This window comes from Rhinolophus hipposideros, assembly GCF_964194185.1.
Source record: "Rhinolophus hipposideros genome assembly, chromosome: 25".
NCBI lineage: Eukaryota > Metazoa > Chordata > Mammalia > Chiroptera > Rhinolophidae > Rhinolophus > Rhinolophus hipposideros.
This window is the reverse complement of record NC_138071.1, coordinates 26,492,839-26,513,074: the sequence shown is the minus strand read 5'-3', so window position 1 is coordinate 26,513,074 and position 20,236 is coordinate 26,492,839. Positions and strand designations below refer to the sequence as shown.

General features: G+C 56.0%; 2 protein-coding genes across 8 annotated transcripts; one reads left to right on the top strand and one right to left on the bottom strand.

Annotated features, from left to right (window-relative positions):
- Positions 1–456: 456 nt before the first annotated feature.
- On the bottom strand, positions 457–4,291 carry LOC308492794 (uncharacterized protein). Of its 2 annotated transcripts, XM_081038217.1 has the most exons (5): positions 4,145–4,291; positions 3,431–3,583; positions 2,054–2,198; positions 1,551–1,658; positions 457–1,431 (listed from the first exon to the last, which is right to left on the bottom strand). In XM_081038217.1, the coding sequence occupies exons 1-5, from the start codon at positions 4,166–4,168 to the stop codon at positions 1,355–1,357; spliced, it is 507 nt and encodes a 168-aa protein (XP_080894343.1). In that variant the 5' UTR covers positions 4,169–4,291; the 3' UTR covers positions 457–1,354. The 2 variants fall into 2 exon arrangements, with proteins under 2 accessions (XP_080894343.1, XP_080894342.1); XM_081038216.1 differs by having other exon boundaries at positions 3,431–4,249.
- A 4,286-nt stretch (positions 4,292–8,577) lies between these two features.
- ZNF467 (zinc finger protein 467) lies at positions 8,578–20,221 on the top strand. Of its 6 annotated transcripts, none has more exons than XM_081038211.1 (5): positions 8,578–9,003; positions 10,953–11,028; positions 11,517–11,633; positions 12,442–12,555; positions 15,368–20,220. In XM_081038211.1, the coding sequence occupies exons 2-5, from the start codon at positions 10,995–10,997 to the stop codon at positions 16,864–16,866; spliced, it is 1,764 nt and encodes a 587-aa protein (XP_080894337.1). In that variant the 5' UTR covers positions 8,578–9,003; positions 10,953–10,994; the 3' UTR covers positions 16,867–20,220. The 6 variants fall into 6 exon arrangements, with proteins under 6 accessions (XP_080894337.1, XP_080894336.1, XP_080894339.1 ...); XM_081038210.1 differs by having other exon boundaries at positions 8,578–9,090; XM_081038212.1 differs by lacking the exon at positions 8,578–9,003 and adding an exon at positions 10,195–10,283.
- Positions 20,222–20,236: the final 15 nt, after the last annotated feature.

Below are 20,236 nucleotides of genomic sequence, written 5' to 3'. Positions count from 1 at the left end.
TTTTTCACATTCATTCAAAAACCATCATAGATAGGTTGCCTGCCATGTACCAGGAACTGTGCAAGCTGTGGGACTATACTGTTGAATGAAACAAAACTTTATTGGGGAAACGGACCAGAAATAGATAGTTGCAAAATAAAGAGACACGTGCAAAGAAAGAAATAAGCAGAAGACCTTATTAAGTAAGGCATGCTTTGTCACCTTAAGTGCTGGTGATGGGAAGATATGGGGTGGTTACTCAAGGATTCCTGAGGAAGTGGTGCCTGAGCTGACTTAAAGGTAGGAATTAGCCAAGTAAAAGAGGTGCTAGGAAGGGAACGTGCCCACCCCCCACCCCCCCACCGTCCCACCCCCCCCCACCCCCCCCACCCCCCATTCATATGTTGAAGCCCTAACCCCAATGTGATGGTATTTAGATGTGGGGCCTTTGGGAAGTAATTATGCTTAGATAAGGTGATGATGGTGCGGCCCTCACGATGGGATTAGTGCCCTTATAAGAAGAGACACCAGAGAGCTTGCTCTCTCTGCCACATGAAGAAATAGTGAGAAGGCAGCTAAGCAAAGAAGAGACTCCTCACTAAAACCCAACCATGCTGGCACCTTGATCTCAAACTTCCAGCCTCCATAACTGTGAGAAAATCAATTTTTGTTGTTTAAGCCACCTGGTCTAATGGAAAGCAGTGAAAAGAAAGAGGATGGACACATTAGAGAGGGGCTAATTAATTAATAATATCGAATCAATGTTATTTATCAATCAAGGGAGCCCCGTGCCCTCTGGGCTGGCCTAGTACTATGGCTAATCCCAGGACTCTGTGTGCTTAGGACATGCCAGGAAAGTCAGTGGCTTTGTAGGGGTGACGGCAGCCACTGTAAGGAGCTGGTGCCTGGCTGGGGGGCCTTGGAGGAGACCAGGGACCCCTCAGGCAGGGCCAAAGGTGGGACCTCACCGGCACCGTCAGGGTTGGGCCAGCAGTCCTGGGGCCAACCGGCTTGGCAGATGCAGAGCCGGCAGTCAGCCTTGATGTGCTGTCCAGGCCAGTAGCGGATGCCGTCCACCAGGCAGGGGCACTGTCTAGCCACCCACCCCACAAGTCACCACCCAGCACCTGTCCTGCGGGGCACCAGCAGCCTAGAGAAGGCCCAGAGTGAGGCTTCCTTGCAGAGGGCTCAGCCTCAAAGGCACACCACCAGGCCCCAGGCTAGAGCCCCTCCCCTGGACTGCTGCAGGGCCACTCAGCAGGGCATAACACCTGACCAGAGATATCTTCACAAGTCAGAGGGCAGGGGGCACAGGGACGGAACACTAGCTCTCCGGAGCAGGTGGCATTGGGGCTGTGGTCCTGAGAAAGCACAATCAGAGATCGTGAGGGCAGATCACCGGCGACAAGCTGCCCACAGCAGCCCCCTCCACACTCCCTCCGTCATGCCCGTCTGAGGGGAAGAGGAGAGAAAACACAGTTATGGGCAGAGTGAGGGCCACCTCCTCCGACCTCCAGCCTTGGTCTCCATCAGGGAAACCAAGTTCCTACCACACGCCACCTCATCCTCACCCTGAGGACAGTCGGGGATCCCATCGCAGAGCCGCTCATCGTTCAGGCACAGTTGTGGAGTCAAACCGCAGGGGAAGAGGTCCCCACATGGGGGTAGCTGGATGGAGCCTGTGGGCACCAGAAGTGTCCTGCGGTGCTCCTGCCACTCCCATCCTCTCCTTGCAGAGTGGTTGGCAGAAGGAGCCAAAGGTGCTGGAGGGGGAGGGCGGGTAGGAGGCAGAGCCAACATGGGCTCTGCTAAAAGACACTTTGGGAAGGGATCCAGGAGAGGTAGCCAGGCCCAGGGAGGAGTTGGGCCCCGGGGACAGCCCCCGCCCGGGGGTGATTTGCAAGCGTACAAAGGGAACCCCCTCTCCAGATTCGGTTCTCCCTGGGCTTTGCCCTGGCCGACTGCGTGTGTTTTGTTCATTTATTTAGTGGTTTCTTTACTCAGCTCTCACCCTACGAGGGCCCCTGCTCTGGGAAGTACCCTCCCGCCCCCAGCGAGTTAGTCCTCTGCTCACCGGGACCAGGCTGGAGCCGCAACCCGGACTGCCGCGTAAGGAGAAGCTCCGCCCATCGAAGGTGAGGTAGTGCCAGTCCCCGCCCACCGCGCACCCGGCAGGGCCCGGCGCCTGCGCGCAGAGCCAGCGGCTGTCCTGGCACACGCTGTGGGTACACAGGGTGGGGGAGCGCGCTGGGGGTCAACCTCCCTAGGGCTGGGCATGCTCAGCTGGAGATGACCTTCCGCCCCACTACACCTTGGTGCTAGTGGTCAGCAGATGGAGGTTTTTAAGCAGGGCCATAAATGATGCCAAGAGAGATCACAGGCCACTTGTATGTGTGTGTGGGGGGGGGGCGGCATAAAGGGAGGCAGGTTGAGGAGAGAGCATAACTGGGGGGGATCAGAGGGGACCGGGCGCCTCCAACCCCAGCAAAAGGGCCAGCAAGGCCTGCAGACCCACCACGGGTTGCACAGCTGGTGCACTATTGCACTATGTCACGGGGGCATAGCACTGGCGTCGGTGGTAGCAGGGGCAGCGGGTGGCAGGGACAGAGAGCGCCGTCCCAAAAGAGGCCGGGCGGGCATTCACAGCCGCGCACGCAGTCTTCCCCGCAGGACTCCTCCTCCCCCTCGCCCACCGTGGAGCAGCCCCGGGTGGGCAGGCCAAGGCGCAGTCAGCATACACCTGGCCTCCCAGGCACAGCGCTGTGGGCACAGGAGTGGGCTGTGTGGTCCAGGAGCTCCCCTAGTCCTGCCAGACCCCGCTGCCCCTGCAGGCGCTAGAGGCCACGCAGCAGCCATCAGGGAAGGCGCTGGGTGGGAGCCAGAGGCTCAGAAATAGTCACAGGAGGGCCCTCACTCAATCCCCGATTCTGTAGGGTGAGGAGATGGGGAGAGATAGGTAGGAGTCCTACCGCAGAAACCAGGCTGCCTCCAGCGCAGGTGGATGTGCCGCTTGGCACAATGCTGGGCATAGTTGGCCAAGGTGGTGCACACAACCTCCTGCTGGGCCTCTCTCCCACTGCGCACTAGGCCCCAGCACTGCAGGCAAAGAGGCAAGCCTCCTGGTACTCAGTAGGGGAAACCTTCCGAGAAAAGACAGCCCCTCAGCCAACCAACCTTCTCCTCCAACACTCACCAGCACCTCCCTCCTCTGGTTTCTATCTTAACCTGGTTTATTGTCAAACAGATGGGGCTTGCAAGGGACCTCAGAGATCATACACAGGAGACGTCTCATTTCCCAAAGATAAAACCGAGGGCAGAGGGGCAGGTGGCTTGACCAACTGTCCAAAGCAATCTAGTGGCAGGACCAGATTCCCCATTTGGCACCTCCCTAACACTCCCTCTTTCTGGCCCCAGTGCCAGTGCCAGACACCACCTCCACCCCCACCCATACCTGGGCATGGCATTCCCGGAAGGGACCATCCAGCAGCTGGTGGCACACATCCTGGGCTTGAGCCTGCAGCTGGCCAGCCTCCACGCCTGCCTCTGTGCCCTTCAAGGGGTCCTCACAGCCCTGTGCTGCCTCCACTGCATCCAGACACGCAGGCTGGGGACAATTGGAGTTGGGCCAAGGGGCAGTGATGAGGCACATGAACAAGGACACCAAGAAAATGGCCACTGATCTCATAGCTGCTTCAAGGCGCCACTGTCATGACCAGCAGCCCAGACATCTTGAGGCTGGGGTGGGGAGGGCAGGGAGGCAGCCAAGTAGCAAGCCCAGGTAGGCGCAGGGGAGCTGGGGTCACCGTCAACCCATAGGCAGGAGATCTGATAACTAGCTAATTAACCAAAGCTGGTCGGTGAGCAGCTCAGTGAGTGTGTCCCCTGAGTGGGCAGTTCACGCAGGCAGCCGGGGCTGTGGGCAGCACCTGACACGGAGCTCCTATGGGACCCTGAGCATGCCTTTCCTTCCCTGAGGATCTGGGAGAGGACCAGGCCTCATCACTTGAGAGACAGAACAGAGGCTCGGAGACATCAGAGACGTTGAGACCTCTAGTTCCTCAGCTGGCTCCCTCCCAATAGCAGTGGGGATCAGGGAGGAAGCAGCGGGCTCAGCGCCAACTGCCCTTTCTGAGCCCTGCCCTGGGATGGGCAGACTGTCCCTTACCAGGGAGCAGCCGAGACTCCCCATCAGGTACCAGCTGCCAGTTCACAGAGACATTTCCACCGTGGATCAGCACTTCATCGGTTCCCATCACCATCCCCTCCCATCAGCTGGGAGGGGATGAACAGTGGGCAAGGTGGTCAGCGTGTCTCCTCCCATATACAGCTTCCCCCCCCACCCCCCGTATCCCTCCCCAGCTGACAGTGCCCAGGCTGGGGACAATGGCCTCTGGGCTCAAGGTAGACAGCTCAGGTAGAATCAGCAGGTAGGTGCAGCCGCCCAGGAAGTGGTAATGGCGCCCGTCAAAGGTGCTGTAGTGGAAGCCGGACCACGTGGCACAGGTGGTCGGGGGACGCTGGCGCTGTCCCCAGAGTGGGGCCACAGCTCCTGCCAGGGACTGCAGGAGTGCTGGAGAGGGGGTGCTGCCTGGAGGAGACGAACCACCTCTGAGCCTCTGAGTGGGGGAGGATGGCAGAGGAAGCAGGAGGCAGGTGGATAGACATGGTCAGTCTGGTGGGCAGGAGATGGGAGGTGACTCATCTGAGAGGACAGGGGAGTGGGCATGGGCCCTGAGGAAAGGCCCAGAGCTCAAGAACTCCATGTGGGAGTGGCTGTGGGGGAGTGGGTGACAGCCGGGACTGTGCCTATTGGCAGGCTGAGGACCCACCTGGCAGCTGTTGACTGGAGCAGCTGAGGCAGGCCTGGGAGTGGCCATCCTGCCAGCTGTGTCCGCAAGGCCAGGCACAGCACTCCTCCAGGCTTCCTGCAGAAGCATTCTCTGAGCCTGCTCGAGGCTGGCGCTGCCACATGGCAAAGCAGTGGCCCTCTTGGCTGGCTTCTGCAAGGGCTGTGGTAGGCAGAGGGAGAGAATGGGGCAGACCCAGTCAGTCAGCCTGGACCCAGCTTCCCTCCCTAGGCAGCCTGCCACCTCCATGAAAGCTCCGATCTGGGCCAATCTCAGGCGCTTACCAAGGGTGGAGTGTGTGCCCCCCCAGCCTGGGCAGCTTGGACCTCACTGTCCGGTTCCACGCAGCAGGCCAGGTTTCTGGGGGCCTGGGTCCACTGAGCAGGTGGAAGAGAGAAAGACATTAGCGTTCAGCCGGGCACCATCCCCAGGAATGGCCTGGGACACTCATTCAATCTGGTTACCTACTGAGTGGCTTTATCTGACGAATATAATTTCCCTTCCTGGTCTTCATTTCCCCACGTGCAAATGAGATGAACTTGGGAAGGCAGACTGGAGGGCAGGCACAGGCAGCAGGCATCCAGCCTCTCCATGGGCTGCTCACAGTAATGCCCACTCATCCAGCTGCCCCATCCCGCACTCTTTGCCCTTTGAGAGCCCCGCAGACCTACTTCCCAAAGGCCTGCTTCTCCAGGGCACCACCCAGTCCTCCCCCACTCTCAGAATGTGATCCTTTCGCTCTTTCCTGCTCTGCAGCCAGTCCAGGCTCTGACCCTTACTCACTTGTAGATGGGACAGAGCCCCACATGTCCACTCCAGGACAGGTCCAGCTACCAGCCCCAGTGCTGGTAATGGTAGAGGTTGGTGCGGGGCACCAGGTCCTCCTGATGGGGGGGGTCACTTCCTCCTCCATCAGAATGGTCTCTGTGTCCTCACACCACCGCCAGCTCACAGAAAGGGAATGACAGCTGTTGCCACTGCCTCCTCGGTAGCCCAGAAGCCATGTCCTGTGACCCTGTTTCCCAAAAAGCCAATGCCCAGGGAAGTTAGTGAACTGGAGAGGAGGCTGAAGTCAGGAGAGGATTCTGGCTGCTGCAGAGGGTCCCAGTCATGGGGCAGGAGGAAAAGGATCTTAGTGAAGGGCCCTGGGATAGGCTGCTTACCCATTAGTAAATGCCCATGCCATCCCAAAGAGGGCAGGGGGCAGCATGGTGCTCCCACAGGTCACCTTTCAGGGACCCTGAGGCTTGGGCTTGAGGGAGGCAATGAACAGCAGGTGAGCAGAGTGCTGGTTTCCCCACCCCACACAGCTGCCAACTGCAGCCCAGAAGCTGTGTGTCCCAGGCAGCCTGACAGCACTGGGGCTGGGACGCTTTATCTCAGCCCCACACCCAGGGGCACCAGCTGCCTGAAACCAGATTGAACCTGTGTGCACCACACAATCCACTAGGAGTCCAGCTCTCCCTGGAAACAGTCCCTTCTTGCTCCTGTCTGGTGTGTGTGTATAATGGAGGGGTGGATGTATCCTAGGAGAGTTCCACACTCTCAGGCCCTACCACAAATTGATATGGACTCCAAGCAAGCCACCCGCCTTTTCTGGGCCTTGATTTCCTTACCAGTAAAAACAGTAGCCTCCCAGAGATGCACTGGTGGGATGCAGGGGCTCCCCGAGTACTTTGAAATTGTGCCTGTGCACATTTTTCTGAGGACAGTTCCATCACTTTATTAGATTTTCAAGGGGAGGCCATGACCCCACAAAATGGTTAAGAATCACAAGGCCAAATGATGGATATGGTTTTTCAGCCCTAAAATTCTGACTTTATGATTCTCTCCACTGGTTTCTTTCATGCCTCCTTATGCCTCTCTCTCCCACCAAGCACTCTGGAAGTCCACGAAGGTTGGACTGAGTGCAAACAGAGGACGGACCTGTCCCCTTCCATCTGTGGTCTGACTTCTTACTGGGAATGATTATGTGTGGCTACCTGGGGCCACCCTGGTCTCCTGAGAGAGTCTCCTAGAGTCCCTGTGGCCCAGAACCAGGAAGCCCAGGCAAGGGGGATGAAAGCAAGCCTCAGGGAGGAGTACCTGGGGTGGGAGGGGGCGAAGGGGAGGGTGGAGGCAGGAGACAGAGCAGCCCAGGGGCAAGGCAGCAGGACAGGATAATCCCAGCATCCGTCTGGTTGGAAGGGGGCAGCAGCAGGTGCCTCAGGGGAATCCTGGTTACAACCTGGTTACCAGCTCCAAGGATACCCAGGCTGGAATGTGGCCTGGGCCTCGGAATCTGTCACCCTCCATCTCCTAAACCTGATACCCCTCCGAGCACCCCACATAGTCACCCCACCTGGACTGAGGAGGCTGTAGGGAACCAAAGCCTCACTAGGCATTTCTTCTGGACCCACCGTTGTTCCCAGGGCCAAGAGAGGGTGCTGGGAGTTCCTCAGGGAGCTCTCCAATGGGGTCCTCGGAAAGGACAGACACTCCATCCATCTCTCACATACGCACATCCTGACACTGTCCGTCACATCTCACGCTCTCACATTCCCATTGCAGGTCTTATAAGGAGAAACGCAGGAGCTGGCACCCAACCTCAGCACACAGTGACACATTCTACTCCCAGGGCCATGGGCAGGCTGGGCACTGACTCACAGAAACAGCCCATCACGGAGGTAGAAAAGGCTTTCGCAGCTGATTCCCAGGTACCATCTGCTCCCATGCCTCTCCTCCGGTCCTAAACGTTAACAAATAATGATTGCACCCCTGCTGTGTGCCATGCTTCTCTGTCCCCTGGTATCCTGTCCTTACGAGGCACGAGGAGGCTCCTTGCTCTGCCCTCCAAGGTCCATCCACCCCCACACCCCAGCTCTGGATTCCAACCACGGTTGATAAGGCAGTACTTGGATTGAGAGAAACCGGAGTCACAGTCGCCCTTTCCCCTAAAGGGGGAGGGAGAGAAGCTGGAACCCAGAGGAGATCGGAGGAAGAGATTAGGGAGAGGGTGCCTGGAATAACCAGCCCACATATCAGCTCTGGAGGACAGGACATGGGGTGCCCAGGTGGAAAGGTGGAAAAGAAACATCACAACCCCAGGCAGGGACAGCGAGGAGCCAGACCTGAGACCGGAGGGCACCCGCACACACGTGACTCGGAGGCTTTCCGGAGCACAGGAGGGAGGACCCGCCCAGGGAACTCCTCCTCCCTGCAGACCCTCACCTGGACCCCGCCCTCAGAGTCTCCGCCCCGCGCGTCTCCCGCCTCGCCCCGCGACGCTTCCACACGAACCCTGCCTTCTCGCTGCTCTCTGGGCTCAGAGCCCCGCCACCCCACCCTCAATTTCTACTTCGAAGGGCCCATTCTTGGCAGCCACAGGGGCCCTGCCCTGTCTCCTTCGACTTCTCCCTACGGCCCCAAGGGCTCCCGTGGCAGGTCTCAGATAGGGTCCTCCGGACTCAAGGCCGGACGGTGTGGGTCGGAGTGGATCCGGGTGGGATTCGGGTGGAGAGTGAGGCGGGGCCGGAGTTTCCCAGACCGACCCCGCAGACGGACGGTGGAGACTGGATCCCAGCGCGGGAGCGCCGCGCAGACAGGCTCCTGCAGACACCCGCGAGGCAGACACTGCTTCTCCTCCCGGTACACGCCCCCTCCTCGCGCTCCGAGTCCTCGCCGCCCCCGCCCTGCGCTCCACCTTTCCCATGGCTCCTCCCTCGGCGCCTGCGAGCACCCTCCTTCAAAGACCGAGTGCCCTTCCTCCCAGACTCCTCTCCCTCCTCCCCTCCCCCCCTTGCCTCTCCCCGCTCCTTAGCTCCCACTTCCCATCACCTACTCCGGCCGTCGTCCCTCCAGACCTTCACCTGCCTGCCCGACCCAGCCGTGAGCCCGCCTGCGACCTCGCTCCTGGACACCCGGGTCCCCTGCTTCTCCCATCGGTGCCCCGCGGCTCCCCTCCCGCTTCCTTGCTTCCCTCCCCCTCCTGGGCTCCGCTTCCCCGCTCCCGCTCCCCCCGTGTCTTTTCCTCTCCCCTCCCCGCGAAGTTTCAGGGCTGTCAGTCTGTCAGTCTTTCGGGCAGTCTGCACCCAAGCTGCGGGCAGCAGGCGCCATTGAGAGTAGAGCCGGCGGGGGCTGGAGGCCAGGGCGCCGGGGTCCCGGCAGCAACGGGGAGACCTGGCTCGCCTCCCGCCAGGTACGGGCCGCGGAGGCGCCCAGCAGCCCGCGGCTCTACCCGCTCCCCCTGCCACACCGACACTCAGTCACTGCCCGCTCCGCGCAGGTGACAGCCCCGGGGATAGGGGGCACAGGAGGGGGTGGGGAAGGGTGGAGGAGAATGAAAGGGCCCGGGAGGGGCGCGGGCTGGAAGAGGGATGGGATGGCACTGGGGAAGGAGGGCTCGGCTGGGGGGGGGGTCAGGGTGGCCGAGAGCAGCGGAGTGAAGGGGAGCTGAAGGAAAGGGCAAGGGCTGGGGAAAGGGGCGGGGGCTGTCCGATGGGAAAGGGGTGCGAGGATCCGAGGGGAGGCTCTGGAAGGGGAAAAGTGTGGGAGGGGTGGTGGGGGAGGAAAAAACTGGGCGCGGGGATCGGGCCGTGGGGGGGGTGCGGGGAGAAGGGGATGACAGGTGAGCTCCCAAACCGGAGTGAGGGCTAGGCGCAGAGGCTCGGGGAGCGGACGGAGGCGGGGAGATGGGACGGGAGGGGTCTGGTGAGGAGGCAAACTTGGGAGGGGAGTAGAGAAGTCAGTGGGGAGCAGAAATGGGGAAGGAAGCCACTAAAGGGAGGGGAGGGGAAGCAGAGGTGTGTTGGGAGGCTGGGGTGGGGAGGGCAGGGAGGGAGAGAGCGTCCGGAGTGAGCGTCTTGGGGGGTGCCGGGGAGCGGACTGGAAGGGGGAGGGGAAGAGCGGTTCTGGGGACCGGGTGGGAAGGGAAGCGGGAGCCTGCAGGGGAGGCAGGGGGGAAGGGAGCCGGGGGCCTCGGAGGGGAAGGAGAGCTGCAGGAGGGAGGGAAGGAGGGAGGGAACGAGGAGGGTGGTGTGAGGAGAGGGGGAGGAGGGCTCGGGAACCGGGAGGAGGGAGGTGAAGAGAGGGAAGAAGGAAGGGAAACCAGAGTGGGGGAGGAGAGGGAGAAGGGAGGGGAGAGCAGGTTGGAGGGAGGAGGAGGGCGGTGTTGGAGGAAGGAAAAGAGGAGGGGAAAGGAAGGGTGAGGGTGTGTACCGGGGAGGGGGATGGAGCCGGGGAGAATCGGGAGGGAAGGGCAGCCCGGAGCTTGGGGAGCGGGAGGGGGCGCTTTGTGGAGACAGCTAGGAGAGGCTGGGGGACAGGAGAGGAGGAAGGGGCCTAGAGGGGTTTGTCGGTGGCCTGCGGGCTGGGGGAGGAGCCGGAGGGGCGAGGCTGAGGGCGGAGCTGGGGAACCAGCCAGATTCGGTGAGGAGAGATGGCGGAAGGCAGAGGGAGCAGGAGAAGGGAGGGCAGAGGGTAGGTTGCCAGAGAGATTTGGGGGGAGGGGAGTCTGCTGGAGTAGGGGCTAGGGCACCCGATGGAGGAGGATGAGGAAGGAGGCACGAGGGCGGGGTGGCCCTGCCTGGGGAGGACCCGCGGGGAGGGGCAGTGGTATTGAGGTAAGGTTTGGGAGAGAGGAAGCCAGAGCCATTTCCTGCCTTCGGCGAAGACCCTCCTCTGAGGGCCTGCCCTACCCGGTGTCCAATGGTGACACTCACCTCCATCCCTTGGCTGGCTCCTATTTCACCAGCTCCTGCAGTGACAGCTGGAGGGCCTAGGAGATGGTTCCCTGGTCTCCCACTGTCCACCCTCTCCCCCAGAGAGTTGCTTGATCCCTGGCATCCCCTCCCCCCACACCCCCGGGGGAGCACTGATGGGCTGACCCGCCAGGTGAGGTGCAGCAGCTAACTTCCAGAGCTAACCAGAGCTTGCAGAAATGGCTTCAAGACCTCCTCCTCGTTGTACCTTTGAAGATCTCTGTGCTATCTGAAATCCACCTTCCCTCGTTTCCCTTACCTGTATCTGGCAATATCACCTTTGGAACTCCTGGCTGGGGATAGCTGATGGGAAGAGGTTGGGCAGAGCTAGGGCCCAGGTGGAAGCTGCCCTGAGGAGACTTTGAGCAAGGATATTTTTTCTCTTTAGGGTCTGTGATCTGATACCCAGGAGGAGCTGCCCAGGGTTGTCATGAGAGAGACCTTGGAGGCCCTCAGCAACCTGGGTGAGCCAGCAGAACGGAAGGAACTGGCGGGGTGGGGTAGGATTCAGGGGCCGCTAGGCCTGCTGAGCCTGCTGTTTCTCTACAATAAAGAAGGCAAAGCCATCCTCACAGACTGAAACCCTAAGAGCCCCCGGGAGTCCTTAGGGCAACTTCCTTTTGGGTTTCATCAGGGTGTACATGAATGCCTGGCTCATGCTGGAGGTTGTGCTAGGCTGTATGTGCACATGAGTTCTCATGAGCACCAGGGTATTTATATCTACTCTCTCTTCCTTCACCTGTCCTTGACTCAGTACAAAGGGGCTGAGGTTGATACCAGGCAAGGCCACTGGGGAGCCTGGCTGTCCTTGTTCATACTGGCTAGAGACTCTTCCTTCCAGAGCAGGTTGGGGAACGTCCCTTGGGTGGGTTGGGAAAGGGAAGAGTCCCTGCCTTTGATCACCTTCTCTGTACTGATGCTTTACTTGGACCCATCCTTCTACCTGGAACAGGATTCTCTGTGGGACAGCCGGAGATGGCCCCCCAAAGTGAGCCTGGGGAAGGGTCCCATAATGTGCAGGAACAAATGTGCCCTCCCAGGGAAGAGAGAGCACTGGGCATGTGTTCGGGTAAGTGGGGACTGTTGATGGTGGCTCAGGGTGGCGTCTTCCTTTCTTCATCAAGTATTTATTAGCAGCTGCTAAGTGCCAAGTGCCATTCTAGTTATTTGGAATACTTCAGTGACCAAATAGACAAAGACCCTTCCAGAAGCTTCATCCCAGTGAGAGCAGGGAGTCAACAACCAGCCCATGTAAAAATAAGTGCACTTAAAAACTGTTAGAAAAAGATGAGTACTGTGGGTGGATAAAGCAGAGTGAGGGGTCCTGAGACCACTATAGATGGGGTGGGCCAGGCTGTAGGACTAAATAGGGTCATGAGAACAGGCCTTACTGGGAAGGTAAGGTTTAAGCAAGATTTGAAAGAGATGAGGGATGTAGCTAAGCAGATACTACCTAGGAGAAGATCCCCAAGGGAGGGGTGTTCCTGGCTTTTTGACACCCTGATCTTCAATGATTTGCCAGGAAACTGGGGTCCACCTAGTGGTTGAGAGGTACCCAGCTCTCTGAGGAGCCTCATGTAAGCCTCAGGGCAGGGCCCTTCCTTGTCTCTACTATCTTACGCACACATATTCCAGAACCTTCTCACAGCTGTGGCTCTTGCAACCTGCACAGTATTAACAGCTGCCTAGCTTGAAGGAGCCTGAGGCGGCCCTGGGGCAGCTGAGAATTCAGCCCCTGTAGGTATGACGGGCTGGGTATGGTCCCTGCCGGTGGGCCTGGGACAGGGGTTTCAAACTCCTCTGCTTGCTCGCTCCAGTGGGGACCTCTGTCCATCTGTGACATCTGCGGTAGCTTGAGGTAGCCTGTTCTCTGCCAGGGCACGAGGCCCCCAGACCTGAAGAAGGCACCCACACCAAACAGGCTGAGGCTCCCTGCAGAGAAGGCCAGGCGCGCACCCCACAGAAGGCTGAGCCGGTAGGCTCCTGCCCAGGTGAGTCTTCCCATCATTCCATCCCACCAGGGGCTATGCAGAGGGAGCAGGGGCCCTGTAAAGCTCCAGAGATGTTATCTGATGAGGCAGCCACTACAGGCCCTTGCCACCCAAAATGAATCAGGCCCTGGCACCTTTCTGCTGTAGAGCCTCAGCACCCAGAGGGAATTCCGCGTCTGTGTACAACAGGAATCAGAGAGGCTGGCCACCAAGAGGAATGTCCTCTAGAAGGCCTAACTTCCCCTCGCTCCCCCAGTCTAAGTACAGACTTGTTGATGACTTGAATTATAATTTCCATGAAGATATATGGTGTTGGTCTACCTTGTCACTGTCTCTCCCCAGATATATTCCCTCCCTCACATCTCCACTGATCTCAGTGGTCCCCAAGTGCTCTGAATCCATTGTGTTTGACTCATGCTCCATACCCAGAGCAGTCGAACCGATTCTCTCACCATAATCCCGCCTGTCGCTTCCTTGCACTGCCACTAACCTTATCATTTTTTGCCTGAGTGATGTCATTTATTCCACAAGGATTTATGTAGTGCCACCTGCATCCAGGCTCTGTTAGGTATAGTGGCAAGAGATGGGTCCTAGAGTGACACAGACATGGGTTGAATCTTTGTCTACATTTCCTAGCTAAGTGATCTTGGATCAGCTACCTCTCCTCCAGGGGGCTCAGTTTGTTCACCTGTCAACAGGGATAAGGGTAACTTCGTGCTTGTTGTAACAGTCTACACACAGTGTGTCATCTCTAGTTGGCATTCAGTAAATGGTGACTGGCCTCATTTTTATTACACACATAAAGACACATTTATTAGACACATAAGGAAATAGGACACAAGGTATCTGCCTTCTAGAAGCTAAAATCTAGTTGACACTAACATGAGCTAGGATAAAGATAAAGAATGTAACAAATAACAATAAACCATGTCACAAAAGTGTGTGAACAGTGAATGCTATAGGAGTTTATGTAAGAGACTTGCATGCATTGGAATCGTCAAGCATTTGATTTGTGCTGCATTTTGAGGGAGGTGGAGACTTCAGCTTTAAAGCAAGGTGCGGGGGGTGGGTGTGGAGGATGGGAAAGTCTTCTAGGCTGAGAGAAGACTTTGAGGCAGGAAAGTTGACGTGTGACTGGGGTTAGAGCAGACCAGCTTGGCTGAAGTGAAAGGCTTATGCCTGGGAGTACTTAGAAAGTTGGACGAGGTTGGGATGAACCTCAGATGCAGCTGGAACTTGCCCTGTTTCCCCAAAAATAAGATCTAGCCGGACAATCAGCTCTAATGTGTCTTTTGGAGCAAAAATTAATATAAGACCCGGTCTTATTTTACTATAGGACCAGGTCTTACATAATATATAATATAATATAGTAATAGTATAGTATAATATAATATAATAAATACCTGGTCTTTAATATAATATACAATATAACATAATACTGGGTCTTATATTAATTTTTGCTCCAAAAGACACATTAGAGCTAATTGTCCAGCTAGGTCTTATTTTGGGGGAAACATGGTAGTTTATCCTGTAAATATTAGGGAGCTATTGATATTCTTGAGTAGAAGAGTGGCTCAATGAAAATTAAAGCAGTGTCACAATAGGACTGATAGTTGTTTGGAACTCATGGATCTGGAAAAGAGCCTAGGAGTAAATGTAATTGTGGCAGTCTGTGTGTAATGTAACCAAGGCTCGGGCTATCAAAGACTTTTAGAGCCAGACAGGAGCTCAGATCATGTGGGTCAATGGTTCTCAAACAAGAATCACTGTAGGAGCTTTACAGGAAGAGAACAGGTCATGCACCCTGCTCCCATAGATGCGACTTGTAAAAGTTCTCCAGGAGATTATGATGGGGCACCAGATTTAAGAACCATGAACTAGTCCAACTTTTACACCTAAGCAAACTAACAAACTTAACTCAGAGGTAGCAAAGAGGTAAGTTAACCAAGGTCACACTGCTGGTAAGTGTTAGTGGCAGAGGAGAACCCAAGGGATCATGAGGAATCTGGACCCCGAGTTCCTTCCTCTTGGCTGGGCCATTCCAGTGCCCAAGAGGAGCCAAGCTCCAGGAAAACCCACCTCAAACTGCTCCCTCCCTGCTTCTCCGGAGGTTGGCACCATTCATTGGTTCTCTGTACACTCAATCCTCTCCTCTTGCTAAACAGGGATTTCCCACCTGGCTGCAGAAGCAAGAATGAAGGGAGAAGTGTGTGGTGGTGGTGGGGTGAGGGGGTGCTTTGACAGCAGGAAGCAATACAAAAGTCCACTAGCGGGAGTCAGAGCAGGGGAAGCTCAAAGATGAGAGTCAAGATTCCAAGGTTTGAGCCCAGCAATTGGAAGAAGAAGGCTGCTGTCCTCTTATTGAAGTCAGCCGGGCAAGTTTGGGAAGGACAGCTGTTTGGTGATAAGCTAATGAGCTGCAGCCAATTTGGGGACATGGGAGAGGAGCTGCTCAACTGGAGATGAGAGACTGTTTCCAGAAAGGAGCCTGCTGGACAGGTAGATCTGCAGCAGCCACCCCTGGGCATATGAACAGCCTGAGACCTGAACCTTGAGCAGCACTTATATTCTGAGTCAGGGAAAGCGCTCTCAGAGCGCTGGGAGAAAGCCCCTAGGAGGCAGGGGTCACCAGCGCCTCTGCTGCAGAGAGGGTAGGAGGGGGACTGAGCAGACTCTTCAGATTTGGTCATTCTCAGGAACTTTCCAGTAGAGTGGAGAGAACGGAGGCCAGACCCCAGGGCCCCAGGAAGTGGTGGTGGTATTGGCACCTAGACGTGGGGCTTCATAGACTTGGCTTGTCTTGACTTTTCAGGGCACGAGTGGATGATTCGGAAGGTGAAGGTGGAGAAGGAAGAACAGGAGGCAGAAGAGGTCGAATGGCCCCAGCATCTGTCCTTACTGCCAGGCTCCTTTCCTGCGCCTGACCTGGGGTCTCTGGCCGCCGCCTATAAGCTGGACCCGGGGGCCCCCGGGACACTGGGTGGGCTCGCGCTGGCCGGCTGGGTCCCGGTCTCAGAGAAGCCCTATGGCTGCGGAGAGTGCGAGCGGCGGTTCCGGGACCAGCTGACCTTGCGGCTGCACCAGAGGCTGCACCGCGGGGAGGGCCCCTGCGCCTGTCCCGACTGCGGCCGCAGCTTCGCGCAGCGCGCGCACATGCTGCTGCACCAGCGCAGCCACCGCGGCGAGCGGCCGTTCCCCTGCTCCGAGTGCGACAAGCGCTTCAGCAAGAAGGCCCACCTGACTCGCCACCTGCGCACGCACACGGGCGAGCGGCCCTACCCGTGCGCGGAGTGCGGCAAGCGCTTCAGCCAGAAGATACACCTGGGGTCGCACCAGAAGACGCACACCGGCGAGCGGCCCTTCCCCTGCACCGAGTGCGAGAAGCGCTTCCGCAAAAAGACGCATCTGATCCGCCACCAGCGCATCCACACGGGCGAGAGGCCCTACCAGTGCGGGCAGTGCGCACGCAGCTTCACGCACAAGCAGCACTTGGTGCGGCACCAGAGGGTGCACGAGGTGGCCGGCCGCGCCCCGCCCTCCCCCGACGCGCCCACCTCGCCCGCTTCCCCCTCCGCGGCTCTCACCCCGTCCCCTCCCGGGCCGACGCCGTTCTCCTGCTCCGACTGCGGCCTGAGCTTTGGCTGGAAGAAGAACCTGGCCACGCACCAGCGCCTGCACCGCGGCGAGGGCCGGCCCTTCGGGTGCGACCAGTGCGCACGGGGCGCCGCCGTGGGCCCTGCCGCTGCCGAGCCCGTGGCCTGTGTGCACCGAGACGTGCCGGCGCCCCAGGGCGCCCCCGCGAGGGAGAGGTCCTGCTTCTGCCCGGACTGCGGGCGCGGCTTCGCCCACGGGCAGCACCTGGCACGGCACCGGCGGGTGCACAGCGGCGAACGGCCTTTCGCCTGCGCGCAGTGTGGCCGTCGTTTCGGCTCGCGGCCCAATCTGGTCGCCCATTCTAGGGCCCACAGCGGAGCCAGGCCTTTCGCTTGTGCGCAGTGCGGGCGCCGCTTCGGCCGCAAGTCTCACCTCGGCCGCCACCAGGCGGTGCACACGGGCAGTCGGCCCCACGCCTGTGCCGTCTGCGCCCGCAGCTTCAGCTCCAAAACCAACCTGGTGCGCCACCAGGCCATCCACACGGGCTCCCGTCCCTTCTCCTGCCCGCAGTGCGGCAAGAGCTTCAGCCGCAAGACCCACCTGGTGCGGCACCAGCGCGTCCACCGCGAAGGCGCCCCCCTGGCCTCCGAGGCAGACCGCCCAGCCCCAGCCTGGCCCACTCCCACCGAGGTGACAGCGCCCCCGCTCTTCTTCTGAGCCTCCTTCTCATCCGCACGCTTCCTGTGCCTTCCGTTGCTCCCTGGTGGGAGACACCCCGGCCCTAGTAGGTGCGCTCTGTGGCCAGCCCCAGACTGCTGCTGTACCGTGGCCGTGGCCCCTGCAGGCCATTTTTCTTCCCTCGCCATCTTGCTGGGGACATGTCTGGAAAGGACAATGAGCTTGGACATTCTATGGCCAAGATAATGCTGGGTGAACCCTTGCTGGAAACAGTTCAGGCCTGAGCCCTTGGAAGCCTCCCGCCAGGAGAAACCACCAGAAAGCAGACATATCCTGGGCCACCCCTGGCCAAGTTAGGAGCCTCTACAGGGGGAAGGAAAAAATGGTTATCTGTGTACTTACAGTGTCATTAAATTAAAATTGGAAGGTTCTGGGGCTGTTAAATGAGTTGGGGGAGGGAACCCCTTCCTCTTCTCTAATCCACACACGGAGGACAATTCCTTTCCATCCTGGGTGAATCCCATTTAGCCATCGCTCCACCAAGTCAAAATATAATATAGCTAATTGCCAAACCACGACCCTGCTCCCTGCTTCTAGCTCAGAAATTTGACGAGGAGGAAACGTTAGCCTGCATTTCTCATGCCAGGTGTTGAAGGCTGGAACTGTAGGGAATGCAAAGAGAGGGCCACGTGCCATTTGGCCCTCCCCAAAGAGACATGCCACCGAGGGTTCTGGGGCTCTAGTGCTTCTGCTTCTGTTTGAAGCTCTCCCAAGGGGATCGCAGAAGAGCCTCCTTTTCTGCTCACAACAGCCTGAAAACCTGAAATTTTCTGGTAAAATGCAGATACTTGGGAGGGAGTTGGTAGCCTAATGGAATGGATTCATTTGTTAATTCATCTGTAGGTGAGGATTTCCTAAGGGACCCCATTCACAGCAGGTAAGTCTCATTATTGGTAGGGGTGGGGAGATGAGTGAAAGTCATTTGATGATTCTCATCTGGGGACACTGACCCCCAACTGGAGGGGGCTTCAACCTCACACCCACTTTTCCCTCCCCTGAGATCCCTACCTGCCTATCTCGAGGGGTCTGCCGTCCCTCTTGCCATCCCATGTCCCATCCGTTACTATGAACTTCTGTTACGTGGTGAAGGTGCATGAGCATGCCCGGGGCTCCTGGCACAGGAATGGCACTCTGTACTTCTTTTTGGAATGAAATAAATGCATGAGGTGTTGCCGATTGAGGGGAGATGCAGGAGAAGTATTATGTGGTCAGCAGGGAGAACGGCTGAAGGGGGACAGTGGGGAAAGCCCACTTCAATTGTTCTACAGTTTTGCCAACGAGAATGGTTTTCAACACAGGAGAATCTCCTGGAAACTTAAAAATATACCAATGGGTATGTGCACTTTCCTGTACACTTATGTTTCAATAGAGTATATGTGGCTAGGGATGAGGGCCACTGCTAGATGATTGTCCTTCAGCACCTTAAAGGCCAAGTCCAGGTCACCACCAAAGCCTGAAAACTTGAAATGGAGCGGATGGAGTGTCCGAGACATACCAGGCAAACACAGCTGCTCCAGGACTAGGAAAGAAGATGGTCCAGCCTGGGCAGCCTATTGCCCCAGGTGTCAGGGCCTTAGCTCGCAGTTTCAATGAGAGTCCAAGAGTTCTATGAACACTTGGGAGAGTTCGATACATTTATTCCAGCAGCCTCACTGTCCAGGGTCTCAAATCCAGATACATGCATCATTCAGATATTTGGTTCATGTTTATTGAATCCCTACTCTGTTCCTGACCCCATGTTGGTGCATAAATACAATACATACCTGCCCGTATTCACAGAGCTTACAACTGGGGCGGGGAACAGACATTCAACAAAAGCCATACAAATAAGTGTAGCCGGCTAGTAATTTAAAAAATAATCAACGTTTTTCTTCCTCCCTGAACCACCTGACTCCACAAATGTACCTTGAAGGTGCAGCTTTCGGGATGCTCTTGCTCTGCATGTTTTAAGGCCCCACTTTGAAGACAGTTACCCCAGTTCCAAGCGCACCTCAATCCCCTAAGGGCTGTGTGACCTCTCTGTGCTTCAATTTCCTCATTTGTAAAATAAGGATGGTAATTACAATACTAACATCTACCTAAATCGTTATAAGGGATAAGGATTGAGGGAAACGATTAAAAAAGTGCTCAAGAGTTTTCTCCATATAAATCTTTTCTGATTTATTCCTAGATTCTGTTTTTTTTTGTTGTTGTTGTTGTTACTATACATGAACAATTTTAATTTAAAACATTTTCTTAATTTTAATAGTTTACCCATAGATTCTTTTCAATTATCTATGTGTATAGTCATATCCCTTGTAAATAATCCTTTTGTTCCTTCTTTTTGGGTTTTCATACCTTCTTTTTTCCTTGCCTTACTCTCCTGATTAGAACCACTATAACGCTGAATAACGTGAGAGTGGACACTTCAATATGTCACCATGAAGTGTCATGTTTTTTCTAAGCTATTTTTTTTGGTAGATTATCAAATGAAGAAATTTCCTCTCTCATCCTAATGTAGACTATTTATGGATGTTGGCTCCCAGCAAATCATCTTTCTGCACCTACTGAGGTGCTCACATGATTTTCCTTCTTTATTATTGGGGTGGGTGACCACTAGAGTTTCGAATGTTAAAACCATCCTTGCATCTTTGAGATAAGCCCAACATGGTCATGATGTTTTGTTCACTTTATAAATTGCTGGAGTGTTTGATAATACTTGTTTAGGATTTTTGCTTCTTGGCGCATTGGGTTTTTTTTGTGTGGTTTTTTTTTTTTTTTTTTTTTTTTGAGATTAGCCTGTGATATTGTCATCTTGTGTTGTCCTTCTCAACTTTTGGTTTCCAGGTTATGTTAGTCTCATAAAATGAGTCAAAGAGTATCGCATATTTGTGTGTTCCTTGGAGTAGTTTGTGTATTACGGACATGATCTTCTCCTTAAATGCAAGCTAGAATTTGCCTGTGAGGCCTTCTGGGTCATAGTTTCCTTTGGGGGAAAATGCTTGATCCAGTGCAATTTTTCAAATGATAAGGGGCTGTTCAAGGGTCTGTTTCTTGAGTCTGTTTTGTTAAGTTGTATTCTTGTGGGGAGTTGTATAGTTTAACTGAATTTTCAATTTTTTTGGCAAAGTTGCTTGAAATATTTTTTCATTTTTACATGGTCTGTAGTGATGTCACCTTTTTCATTCCTGAGGTTGGTTAGTTAGTTGTGCCTTCTTTCTTTTATTGATGAATTATACAAGCTGCTCAATTTCATTTTTGTTGAAAATCTTTTGGCTTTCTTGATCATATCTGATATATGAATGCTATTTCCCTGATTTCTGCTCTCATCTTTACATGCCCTTAACGTTTTGGGGTTTTTTTTTTTTTT